This window comes from Sycon ciliatum, chromosome 6 (genome assembly GCF_964019385.1).
Source record: "Sycon ciliatum chromosome 6, ocSycCili1.1, whole genome shotgun sequence".
NCBI lineage: Eukaryota > Metazoa > Porifera > Calcarea > Leucosolenida > Sycettidae > Sycon > Sycon ciliatum.
Genome location: NC_088648.1, coordinates 11928013 through 11941759, shown reverse-complemented (window position 1 = coordinate 11941759; position 13747 = coordinate 11928013). Strand labels below are relative to the sequence as shown.

General features: G+C 45.8%; 1 protein-coding gene across 1 annotated transcript in view; it reads right to left on the bottom strand.

Moving 5' to 3' along the window:
- Window positions 1-5303: 5303 nt before the first annotated feature.
- Window positions 5304-13747, bottom strand: part of LOC135819391 (uncharacterized) — a 107354-nt gene continuing 98910 nt past the window's right edge. The window contains 3 exon segments of the mRNA XM_065332594.1: window positions 5304-6720; window positions 10592-10753; window positions 11967-12054. Of these exon segments, the coding sequence (XP_065188666.1) occupies window positions 6413-6720; window positions 10592-10753; window positions 11967-12054 (558 nt within the window). The 3' untranslated portion in view covers window positions 5304-6412.

Genomic DNA, 13747 nt, shown 5'->3' with positions numbered 1-13747 from the left:
CAAGTGACTGTGTGCAACTGTGGTTATGGGTCAGTGTGACAGTGAGCGGCGCGCTGTTTGGACTCTTGCTAGTACTAGTACAGTCTGTATCGGCTATAGCGTACCCTTTTGATTTCCGTGATTTTATCACTATAACCGATGCATCACTATATGCGATACGATCGATTTTTTTCGAGCGACACATGAAAGGCAAGGAAATACTTCCAGCATGGCGTTTTGACAAATGAGCATGCTGCATAGTTGACAGTGCCCGCATTTCCATAAAAAAATTCTGTTATGTACATGTACATGTGTCACTATCAAAATAAGCAACGTGAAGAAAGTAAAAAAATAGGGCCTTTGATATTATTGCAACATGTATTTTAAAGTTATCACTATAGCCGATTATAATGTAGTGTGTTATGCATGTTTTGATTCTATGTTGCCATCATAATATCCGATATATCATTACATCCGATAATATTGGTTATAGTGATATTTGTACTGGATAAAATACGTTTTGCTTTTGATATTTCGTACCAATATCACTGTAGCCGATATATTCTTATATCCGGTCACTCTATAGCCGATACAGACTGTAGTAGTACTACTACTACTACTAGTAGCAGTACAGTAATAGTATCAGTACTGTCAGTAGTAGTGGTAGTATATCACTACCATTGTAGACTAGTACTAGTCCGTGAGCCAAAACTCAAAATCACAAGTGCCGTTGCACTCTCGGATGGACAAATCGCCGCTTACAGTGTTGGTCAAGGACATCACAAAGGATACGTTTTCGCTTGTTGGACGTTCCAGAACCGATCCAGAGACCTTCGCGAGGGCTTCTTTTCTCGACCAAATTCCATCGTGAGAACAAATATTTTTACGCGAGTGGTGAGGTGTGCGTCGTATGAGCAAGCGCAAAACACGAGTTCGCATGGAGTGAGGAAAAATAATTTATTTTTTAGAAGATGACGACGTTGACGACAATATCGACTTGGGATATTGTGATCACTTTATTGAAGTTTATTCCTTTCGTGTACATTGATGTTGTTTTGACAACAATGGAAGAAGAGGAAGACGTTTCTAGTGGCAGCGAGGTGCTGGATGAGGCAGCTGACGGCAACGAAGTGGCAAATGACAGCCCAGCGGAGTAATATTGCTGGAATTTTGTGTCTGTGTCACAGCGCCCAATTTAGTAAAAACGAGAAGCCTGCAGTGAGTAATATCGAGACTACAAGTTGGTGTCGCATCGTCAGCGCTGCTCGAGAGAAGGACGACCATATCTGGGCTTTTCTCTGCCAGCACAAGAGCTCAGGGAGGAGTAAATGGTGTGGCTGGTATCATGGAAAGTGCTACACCAATTGCACCCATGTGATAGCAATTGCAAACCTGGAGAAGACCAGTGCCTCTGATTTTGCTTTGTCTATACTTACTGACAGTGATGTGCATGTAGTAGTGAACCCAGAGCCACATCCTAAGGCCAGTAAGCCGCCACCTACCAGGAGCTTAGTGCTTGATACGAACAACGAATGCCATACCGGTAATTATGAAAGCAGAGCACGGTGTAAACACAACATGGAGAACTGGTCCACCCAGAGTTTCCGGAAGGGAATGTTTTGTTACAGGCAGCACTGGAGAGGGCAAGACGACAAGTAGCGAGGGCGAAACCAGCGCTGCTGGAGGTCCAAGCCAGAGCACCTGGCTGCTTTGCGGGCAATATACTACTGTATACCATTAGCTGTGTATGTGTGTGTGCGCACGTGTTTGTGTGCACATTTCTGGGTGTGAGTGTGTTTGTGTGTGTGCGCGCGCGTGTGCATGTGTGCGAGCGTGCATGTGTGCACGCGTTTGTGTGTGTGGGCGCGTGCATGTGTGTGTGCGCGCGTGCATGTGTGTGTGCGAGCGTGCATGTGTGTGCGCGTGCATGTGCGTGCTAGGCGTTTTCCTTTGTTGGTGACACCACCCCAGGCTACTACTGGTGTTGGGGCACGGTGTGGCCACAGCCAGTGCGATCCGTGTTTCAGGTCGTTGGTGGGTTTTAGATTCCGCAATTGTCGACAAGGTGTGCGCCGTGTGTGTGTGTGTGTGTGTGTGTGTGTGTGTGTGTGTGAAACCCGCCAGCATTGGTGTGATGTTGTCCGAAGAGACATCCATCACTTACATCTTGAAGGACATTGGTTCGACACTGCACAGCAGCGAGGAGAGTGGCGCACAGCATTCAGAATTGCTTCACCACCACAGCCGGCCTCCCGTGATCGGATTCAGTCTAGTATTTGTAACATTTCCTTTTCGAAGAGCGGCCTGCCATGCCACAAGTGTACTCAAGAGTGTCGCAAACCTGTAGCAGACCAGTCTGGCAGCAGCCAATGAACCGTATGTCTTCGCTGGTTTCGCAGTCATGGCAGACTGACATAGTCGGATTCGGCAGCTGGTTCATGTGTGTGTGTGCACACGCACGCGCGCGCGCGTGCCTGGGAGACTGCATAGTCGCATTCGGCAGCTGGTTCATGTGTGTGTGCGTGCACACATGCGTGCGCATAAGCGTGTTCGTGCGCGTGTGCCTGGGAGACTGCATAGTCGGATTCGGCAGCTGGTTCATGTGTGTGTGTGTGTGCGCACGCGCGCGTGTTTGTGTGGATTCGGCAGCTGGTTCATGTGTGTGTGTGTGTGTGTGTGCGAGCGTGCATGCCTGGGAGACTGTATAGTTGGATTCGGCAGCTGGTTCGTGTGTGTGCGCGTGCCTGGGAGACTGCATAGTCGGATTCTTCAGCTGCTTCATGTGTGTGTGTGTGGGTGCACGCGCATGCATGCATGTATGTACATGTATGTATGTGATATCATCTTATATCGGTAGTTATCTGTGGATTACTATGTTCTGCGGTGGACTGCGACAGCACACATTATGTGCCAAGATGTGCACCTGGTGATTTGCAACTGTGTTATGTTGAGTTGAAAATGAGCAATTACAGATAGCTTTTGGTGCTGTATGAGTGTGTTCGGAAATCAATAGCCAATTCCAACCTCTTGCATTGGCCGTCAGGTTGGATAGGATCAGCGCGTGCATTTACAACAGTGGTGACGTACTTCCTATTGTACTACTGTAATGTCACATTAGCTTCAGTGATCATATCATTATAATACTGGAGTATTCTACGTATTCACTACTATTCAGTAATCGAGTGGTTATTACTTTTGAAATATAGTTCACTCACCAATTCATTGCTCGCTTTTATCTACAAGTTCCAGTCCAGTATGATGAAGTCAAGAGGCGATTTATCCAGCCAAGTAGAGGAACTTGGGATACGAAATCCAAGAGAAATCATGAGGGTTTTCTCAGTTCGGCCATTCACGAATGTAATTGTTATTCTTCAACGCAAACTGAGTAATATTTGACCTTGAACAGGATGAAAAGAAGTTCATGCTCGGGGCAGTCGTCATTTGCTCCAGAAGGTTACTCACTACAGTCTACTACGCCTATTGGCCTAGGAAGTGGTGAACAAATATGTCGAGAGATATTTAGGACATTCTTGGAAGCCAGTTCTGAACGATTGCATTGTAACTACAAACAGTAGTGACTTTGCTGCAGTTTGCATCCCGATTCATAATTCTCAGCGGCAAAAAATTCGAATCTAGTTTTGTGCACTGGTTTCCGCGTTATGTGCACTCGTGGTACCTGCTCATGGCTTCAAAAAATGAGAATCCGTGAACAAGCGCAAAAAAATCAAGCGAAGAAGGCGAAAATGGCCGCTGCTGTCAGTGAGCAAAGTTGGCTGTTTGGCGTCTTCTGTGACCTCCCTGGATCAGTTTCGAACTGTCCAACAAGTGGAAATCGCTTCAGGATACCATCGTGAAGCGGTGTGCTGAAGGACGATTTGTCCCTCTCTGGGTGCAACGGTCGATGCTAAAACGGCCGATTCTGAGATTTGGCTCACGGACTATACCGTATTTTCCGGGGTATAAGCCGCACCGGGGTATAAGCCGCACCCCCCCCCGTGTGTTGGTATTCGGAGTATAAGCCGCACCCACAAACCAAGATTTTTCACACTCATTGGCAAATGGCCTTCCTACAAATTTATTATGGTTATGGAGCTAAATACCATGTTAGATCAGATTATGAAGTGTTAGTGCACCACATGCACAGGTTGCTGCACTGATGTTGGTGTATTGCTGTGTTGACTACAGATCACTCCATGGCATCTAGCTCTGCACTATCTTCTGACATCTGTCTCGCTGCCATTGATGTTAATCAGCAACACAGGCGCGAAGCTGAGTCGAATGACATGCACATGACGTCAGCATGCACACTGATGTATGCTAAGCATTCATTCGCGCAAATATATTCGGTGTATAAGCCGCAGGGGCGATTTTGGTCCGATTTTTAGCGAAAAAAAGTGCGGCTTATACCCCGGAAAATACGGTACATGTATCAGCCATGAATCATCACACTATCACTAGTATCAGTACAGTATCAGTAGACAGTATCACCATGATCACACTTCACAGAGTAGGGCCTACTACATTTTTAATAGTACTGCCTACTGCCACTACTGGCAGTACTGCCACTGAATGTCCTGAGCCTGGGTCATCAGTAGATCGTAGACGGTAGAGAGTCCCCCCCAGGCGCAGGCCCGGCCCCGGGAGTCACACTATTAATATTTGGGGGGGGGGGGGGGGTACGGGTAGTCCATACATCACATTGTAGTATTCTAGGGTCTATTATTATGGTAATGCTGAGCAGGGATGACAAAATAGTAGTATTACTATTACAATCCAGTCATGTTTGACTTTCTGAGTCTTGCACTCACTGACAGCAGACTACCGGTACTACCAGATTGCGGCTTCCAGGCCGTTTGTCCAGGTAAGTAGAGCACTGCCGGCCCGCGCCGAAGAAAGCTGCAGCGGCCGGCTAAGGTCATGACTAGTCCACTGTTCAGCATCAGACACTACTCTACATTGCAGAATACACATAGTACTGTCTAGCTGAGTTTCGTCGTTTGCTGTTACTAGAGCGTGTCCGCATCCGCCAACCGAACGTGGCTAAGACTTTAGTAAGAGGTCAAAACACAGCCACTTCCATTGAAACGCAAAGGTGTTGTGTCTGGTTGGCTCAGTTGCCTTGGTGTGACAATGGTCGAACTCTTTACCAGTCACCCTACGCTGAAACACGCAGCAATAGCAGCTACACACACACATCACTAGTACTGTACGTGTGGAAAGCAATACCAATACTGGCAATAGCAACTACACACACTGCACCCAAGCCAGCACTGCGCACACTGCACACAACTACACGCACACTGCACCCAGCAGGTGGCACATACTTTCAGAGTAGAAACCGTTTCCGGGCAAAAACAAATAAAAAAAGTAATAACAATTGATGCATGATTGTAAGCTGCCTGTCCTGTCCAGCAGCCAGACTTTTCAGCATGATAACAAAACTTTTCTAGCATTGGTATGGAGCTGCTGCGCCGGCCGCCGGCAGCAAGATACACTTCACCACTGAAAAGGGTGAACATGTACAAGACACAAAATGAACAAGAAGTAGAGAACAAAGTTTAGTGAATTTTACACCCCATACAAGGCTAAAAGAAGGCACCCATACATGACTTTATAAAAGACAGCATCATACATGGCCAAGAAAGACTCAAAAGGAACGAAGGAAACCCTTAAAAAATAAAGCAGGAATAAACAAGAACTGTTGCGCACCATGCTAGTCACTAAAAGATACTAGTCGTGTGTTGGCATGGGAACCAGGGAAAGGGTGCAAGATTAGACAATAAGAAGATGCACTGACTGTGTATAGGTGTTTCCCTACACATTACCATGGCAACGCACTGAATATTTGAAAAACAAGATGATACGAAGCAAGCAAATAAACAACACATAATTAATGTCTTGTTGCTAAAGTAAACATGGCATACTAGATAGGGAGGGGAGGGGGCAGGCAAGCAAGCAGGCACACAGGCAGGTGGGTGTACAATGTATACATGTATAAGGGAAGACAGGATTTGAACTTGTATGCTGACTATTGAATACACAGAAGAGGGAGCATGAACATGATAGCAAGCAAGACTGGGTATGTTGGCAATGAAGTCAACAAAACACACACACACACGCATACAAAAGCACGCGTGCGCGCGCGTACAGACACACACACACACACACATATACACACACACACACACATACTCACACACACACTCACCCGCACACACTCACACAGCGGAGCACTGTATGACATCAACAGTAGCGTCATTGCACTACTGCAATAGACTGCTGCTCAAGTTGAGAGCAGAAGAAAAGTTTGACAGGACGAGCAGCAGTGGCATTGGCGTCCCCTAGCTATGCAGACAGTGCAGTGTGACAGTGCAACAAGTGTCATACAGCATGCACTGCCACATAGCCGAATGGCCCATTACACTGCTAGAGTCTATTTGACAGAAGGCATGGCAGCAGCAGCAGCAGGCATACCTGCAGCAGTAGTAGTAGTAGCAGTAGTAGCAGAATCAGCGGCGGCAGCAGTGCTACCAGCAGCATCTGCACAAGGTTCCAAATCAACACCAAGACCATGCCACTTGTCGGGCACCATGAGAAAGTAACGATCCATAGCTTCACAAAATCTCTTACGATAGAGTTCTGGAGCGACAACAGTGGGCATCTTGCCATGGCCACCCAGCAGACCACTTGCCTTGACCCACATCTCAAGACGCTTGTCCCAAGTGAAAGTGCGGATGAAATCTGCATGCGGATGGGAAAATATATGCTCAGTATATATGCTCAGTATATATGCTCAGTATATATGCTCAGTATATAATAATAATAATAATTCGCGGGATTCGCGTTGGCATCGCTTGAATGTTCAGAAACACACAAACTAGCCTTCGCTTCCGCAGGCCACCACTATGCCTATGCCTTGCACACCTGAGTGGCGAATGCAGACCTCACAAGTGAGTCAGGGGAGAGTAGGTGAGTCTCTCAACCAATAGGGCGTGTAACGGCCCATAACCCTGTAAACTGCATCCTTGTTACCCTCACTCCGAGCTGTGAGTACCCAGTTGACCGTGGGCAGTATATATGCTCAGTATATATGCTCAGTATATATGCTCAGTATATATGCTCAGTATATATGCTCAGTATCTACACAAACATAACATGTAAACACATGATACACTGTAGAACTGTAGAACTGTATAACTGTAGAACTGTAGAACTGTAGAACACACAAAAGGCACAACGGAGGTTTACAGAATTGCCGCAACTCAGAGTTTCTTGCTCAATGCAATCATCAGGTGACTATGACATGTTCAGTGGGACTTGGCCAATATAAAGCATAGTCTAGCGATAGCTGGTTGGTGTCTGATTCAGCACAGAAAATATTGCCATGATGGCTGTGTCGATGGTCGCTTAGGTGAGGGAGCTATTACAGTATTAGCGCAGAAAGTATAGATTGCTAGTGAATATAGAAATGGAAGGTGTGAGTCTGTAAACAGCAGCCAGGGTGTGACTGTAATCCTTCAGAACTGTTAAAGTGTTATTAGTGATGCGGAGGGCTCTAGACTCACGCGGGTGTGCTCGCTTCAGATCATGTCACAGTACACTGTATGTTTGTTTTGCAAGTGCACGCAGATGTGTATAACACAGAACAGGTGGTCACAGCCAATTTTTTCCTCCAGACTTTCCTTTCAGCCAATAAATATTGGAGGAATATTGGAGGGATTGGGATTTCCACGAACCAGTTTGTGTCACAACAACGAAGACGACAACGACGACGACAACAACAGCAACAATAAAGGTCTCTTCTTGGCTACAGGCCATCGTGAAAATAAACTTTTGAAAGAGCAGCAGAAATAGTATGGGCATCACCAGTAAGGGCGCATTCACACGCAAGGATAAAACACGGCAGTTGGGAAAGTTGTCATGACAAAGTGCTCACGTGACGTTCCTGGCGCGTTTCCGCCAGGAAAAGTTGCCCAGCTCGCGGAGGAGCACTGGGAAAGGTTTACTGCCTGTAAAGTTGGTCTGGCGCGGTGATTTGAAAGCTGTTTGTTGGCGTGTAGTGCGTCTGGTGAGGTTGAAAGTGTTTGTGTCGAAGAACCATCATGCCAAAAACCGTGTTCAACAGCGAGATGGAGCGAGCCGTGATGAAGAGCTATGTGGGGTACGTACGTCGTTTGCATGCAGCACAAATCGAGATGGATGACGAAATACTAAATTGAATTCCGGTATTCCCTCTTGTGTGCCAGATATTTGTAGGCGCTTCAGATCAAGAGAAGTATGCAGCGATAGCGAAGCGGGTCAACGAGACTGGAGTAGCTGAAGGCTGGATTGAGGTCACCGGTGCAAAAATCGAGACGAAGATTGACAGCTTGAAGCGCACAGGAAAGAAAATCTATAAGACCTTCAGGACGAAGACGAAGACTGGAGCTCCAATTGATGAGGACTTTGATTTGAAAATTTTGATTTTTGTTTTTCGCCGCGCCGGCGCCTGGCTGCCTTGGTTGGCATGGCGAAAAGAGCGCCTTCGGGGATTTGCACGCTTTTTACGAAGTACGTCTGAACGCACCAAAACACTTTTCACGCCAGGCAAGCTGTACCCGTATCTGGTTTTTTCGTGCGTGTGAATGCGCCCTAACAGCAGTAACAGCAGTAACAGCAGTAACAGCAGTAACAGCAGTAACAGCAGTAACAGCAGTAACAGCTGCACTAGCAATACGCACAACAGACAACTGGTTAGAGTCAGGAAGGAAAGCAGCAGCTTTTCACCGTTCATCATTAGCTTAGTTAAACTCGCCAGCACATGTGCTCTACGGTGCTCTACGGTGGACCTCGTTCAACACACCAGTAACACTATCTACAACAATCAAGGTACCGTCACCGCAGGCGACTTTATGCCACTATCTACAACAATCAGGCGCGTGCGCAGGGTCACCTCTAGGGGGGGGGGGGGTTTCCAACTGAATCACAACCAAAGAGTTTTCGAACCCTTTAAGGGGCCGTCCGTATCGATCTTTTACACGAAGAGAAAAAACATTTCGTTTATGGGTGGGTGGGTCAATTAGAGTTTCGTTTTCAAAAATATTGATAGGAAAGGCATCAAAGCTGTCAAGTCAATCTATTTTTCGTTCAGGGGAGGGGGGGGGGGGGGAAGGGTCCTAAATAAACTTTTTCGTTTCGTGAAAATTATCGATAATGCCGGATGGCCCCTAAAAGAGCCACAGGGATTTTCAAAATTCCACATTTTTTCGTGTTCCTTGGATCATAACTTCAGTTTCACTCACTCAACCTTCTTAGTCTTGGGCTACCTGGAAAGGTACATATTCGGGAGAGGAAGAGAATGAGGTCAACCATGACAGCCAGGACACTGTATATCCAGCGCTAGAGTGCAGCGATGGTGTGAAAAATGCCCCAAACGCGCCCTGCTCCAGCTATTCCGGTTTTCTCGATCGCAGAGTTTCGTTTTTTCCGCTGTGTACTATTGAGATTAGGGAGGTTTAGTCCCACGTAATCCGTGTGTACTTTACGTGTGTGTACCACGTGATACTCAGTGACCCACGTACAGCCGTTTTCTGATTCACGACATACCGTGTATGGAGGCTCACCCACGTTCCGCCAGAACGTGGGTGAAAATCAGAATGGAGCACATTGTGCAAGCTGTGAGGGTGCTCAGCTGAAGAAGTTTCTGAAGCACGAAATCAACATATTCGATGAGCCTCGAAGCTTCGTCTTTGACCAAGTTTGGGCCTTTCGCTTCATGCTTTTGTTTGTTCCGTGTGACTAAAAACAACATTGCGAACATGGGTCCATTGCATGAACTTTACGTGTACAGCCGTCCCTCTCTAATCCAGCACTTTATAATCCAGCATCCTCGATAAACCAGCACAATTTTCATTAGCCAAAATGTCCTCTTCATGCACATTGCAGCAGTAAATCAGATTTGTTAATCCAGCGCCCTCCCTAATCCAGCAGAATTTCCGTGGCACAAATGGTGCCGGATTATAGAGGGACCACTGTATCACCCACGTTCCCGTATCCGTTACGTGGGACTAAACCTCAATAATATCACAAGTGAAACCCGTACAAATTTGAGCAAGTCAGCGTGACGAAAAGTCTCAAATTCTCAATACTCAAGTCGCACTGCGCGCTTTTGAAATTGCCGAGATCGCGGCTCAACTTTCTAATGATGTATCTCAAGAACCATTGCTCGTAGCGCTTCGCAAATAGTTTCTACCGACAGCTGAACGTTTTCTCTTCGACTTGGATATTTGGATCTTTGGACTTGATCAAGATTTGACTGAGTTACGATCTGTTGAAGTTTTGCATTCTTGTCAGATCGATCGCGCGCCTACCAAAAAATGCTCAAAAACGTTGCACGTTTGGAACCTTCGGGGGGGGGGGGGGGGGGGGGGTTCCGGGCAACCGAACTCCCCCCCCCCCCCCCCCCTGCGTATGTGCCTGACAACTTGGATCGTGTTGCATGTGGTGGTGAACGAGGTCGGTCCCTGGAGAATGCATGTGATGGGAATTTTGGACTCAATTACTGAACTAACTGGAAAGAGGGTAGGGAAAATGCCAACAAGAGGAGCATCATGTGCCCACAGCAGCAGCTTACCAATGATGCCGACCACCAGTTCAGAGTTTGTCTCATCAATTCCCACCAAAAGCGAATAATCCATGATGTGGTGTTGAGAAAGGAACAACGTATCACTTGTGATAGATTGCGACAACAGTAACTTGCTATGAGGCCGCAGGAATAGTGGAGAGTCGCAGATAACTGAAGATCGTAATAACACGCACAAACACGCACAAACACAGGTACACGTGCACACACGCACATGATGTTATTTTCTGCCTGTCGCATCAAATAATCGTTTTCTTTGTGTTTTGATGTCACATCGAATTACAGCGCACAATGTACATGTACAGTGAACTGTGAACAACGTAGAATGTGACCTGTACACACTATACACTATACACTATACAGTATACTGTATAGTGTATAGTGTATAGTGTACACCATACACTATACACTACACTGTACACTATACACTATACACTGTACAGTATACACTGTACGTACTGTACAAGTTACATACTAGAAGCGTCTTGCCGTGATGTTGTCTGCTAAGTGGGATAAGCCGTTTAGTTGTGTCATGGCCTGGGTTTGTGTCCGAACCCAATTCACCGTCGTCAGGGGCGCACGTCGTTGTCTTATATAAAGGGATTATCTGTTCAGGATGGTTCTGGAATGGGCTTTGGTTTGTACTCAAGACATGTGTATGGCTGGTTTTGTTATTTCCTGGAGACACGGTGGATTCTGCTTATTCTTATAGTACATGTACTCAGTATAATACCCCGGTACTCACTTATCTGCAACGATGCTTCTTAGTCGTTTAAATTCCGTATGTGTACTTCAAGTATGACAATGTCATTACTGTATTCAATCATGATTTCGGCTAGGGCTGAAAGTTGGCACTGAGATCCCGAGTTCGAGTACTCTGATTTTCTCCGATCGAATATTCGAGTATTCGAGTATTCTTCATCTCCTAAAAATTGCACACCAAGGGGCTTAAAATCACATGATACAACCCTGATCGAATCGAGTAGCAGTCATTTTTCTCGGGTATATTGGTTGGTGGGTCATTTGGGCTCTCTCTACTCGTGAACAAATGTTCACCACACAGTCTGCACATCAATATCTGCTGACTGCTGCTCTGAAACTGCAGATTTCTGTGGTGAATGCATATACCATGTATGAACGAGTACTCTGATTTATTCCGAGTACGATTATTTTTGAAAAAACCGAGCGAGTACTCGAGTATTCGGTATAATTGTTTCAGCCCTAATTTCGGCACTCCGTACTACATGTATAGCATAGTGCACAGTGCAGAGAGCACAGTGCAGAGAGCACAGTGCAGAGAGCACAGTGCAGAGAGCACAGTGCAGAAAGCGGAGTAAATGAAAATCACTCTAAATCAGTGTCTTACATTCCAGCAAGTTCTCGTCAAGTAGAACATCACTCTGGCTGGAAGATGGTACATAACGACTGCGTACCGATCCTTTCAGATCAAAGATCTACAGAGAGCCGTCAGGTATATACAGACACACAAGCACGCGCACACACATGCACACATTCATACACAGGCACACACATGCACATGCGTGCAGACACGCAAGCATGCGCAACACGTACACACACACACACACACACACACACACACACACACACAGACTAGTATTGCGAATTCAAACAAAAACAACAACAACAACAACAACAACAACAACACACACACATGCATACACGTACATGTACAGACAAACACACACACACACACACACACGCAATGGGTGAAGTAAAATAAAAGTCAACAACACACACACACACACACACACATCATCATCATCGGAATGCTAACACCCCTGAAATCCCCAGACGCCGGCGGGTTGGAGCCAGCCTGGATTGCAGAGGCGTGTCAGGGAAAGTCTGTGCATAGCTGTACAATTGCTCCGCGCAAGGGGTACATATAGAATCACATACGGAGTACATATATAACCACACGTGAAGTATTAATCACACACAGAGTATGTATATAATCTAGGGGTAAAAGTTGGCACTGAGATCCCGAGTTCGAGTACTCTGATTTTCTCCGATCGAATATTCGAGTATTCGAGTATTTTTCATCTCCTAAAAATTGCACACCAAGGGCTTTAAAATAACATGATACGACCCTGATTGAACCGAGTAGCAGTCATTTTTCTCGGGTATATTGATTGGTGGGTCATTTGGGCTCTCTCTACTCGTGAACAAATGTTCACCACACAGCCTGCACATCACCATCTGCCGACTGCTGCCCTGAAACTGCAGATTTCTGTAGTAAATGCATGTACCATGTATGAACGAGTACTCTGATTTATTCCGAGTACGATTATTTTTGAAAAAACCGAGCGAGTACTCGAGTACTCGGTATAATTGTTTCACCCCTAATATAATCACACGTGAAGTATGTATATATATTATAAACGATTGTAATCACACATGGCACGGAGGGCATGACGGCTGATTTATACCCTAGTACGTAGCCCGAGGTTGTGCACGAGGAGCATACTTCCATCATACGCCATGCGCAAATTATAGTTCATACATGCCATGTGCCTACATACATGCCATGTGCCTGGTTGTAGACAAGTAGGGTAATCATGGCCAAAGGAGGAGGAAGGAACCAATCAGCTGCCATAGCAATGAAGGGTCGAGCAAGCTCAGAACGCATATACATGTCCAGTCTGTATCGGCTATAGAGTGACTGGATATAAGAATATATCGGCTACAGTGATATTGGTACGAAATATCAAAAGCAAAACGTATTTTATCCAGTAAAAATATCACTATAACCAATATTATCGGATGTAATGATATATCGGATATTATGATGGCAACAAAGAATCAAAACATGCATAACACACTATATTATTATCGGCTATAGTGATAACTTTAAAATACATGTAGCAATAATATCAAAGGCCCTGTTTAAAAAAAAAAACTTTCTTCACGTTGCTTATTTTTATAGTCATACATGTACTTGTACCTCTTTGTGTCTTAGCCTCTAGAACCGCTAGTTCTTCAGTTCCCTCTTTTTCTGCACCATTGCCTTGTTTGTAAGTTCTCACCTCTTTTCTGCACCATTGCCTTATGCTCTATGTATGTGCACCATTGCCTTCAGGAACGCTGTATCTTTGTTGTCGCATCCTTTCTGGACATTTGCCTCCAGAA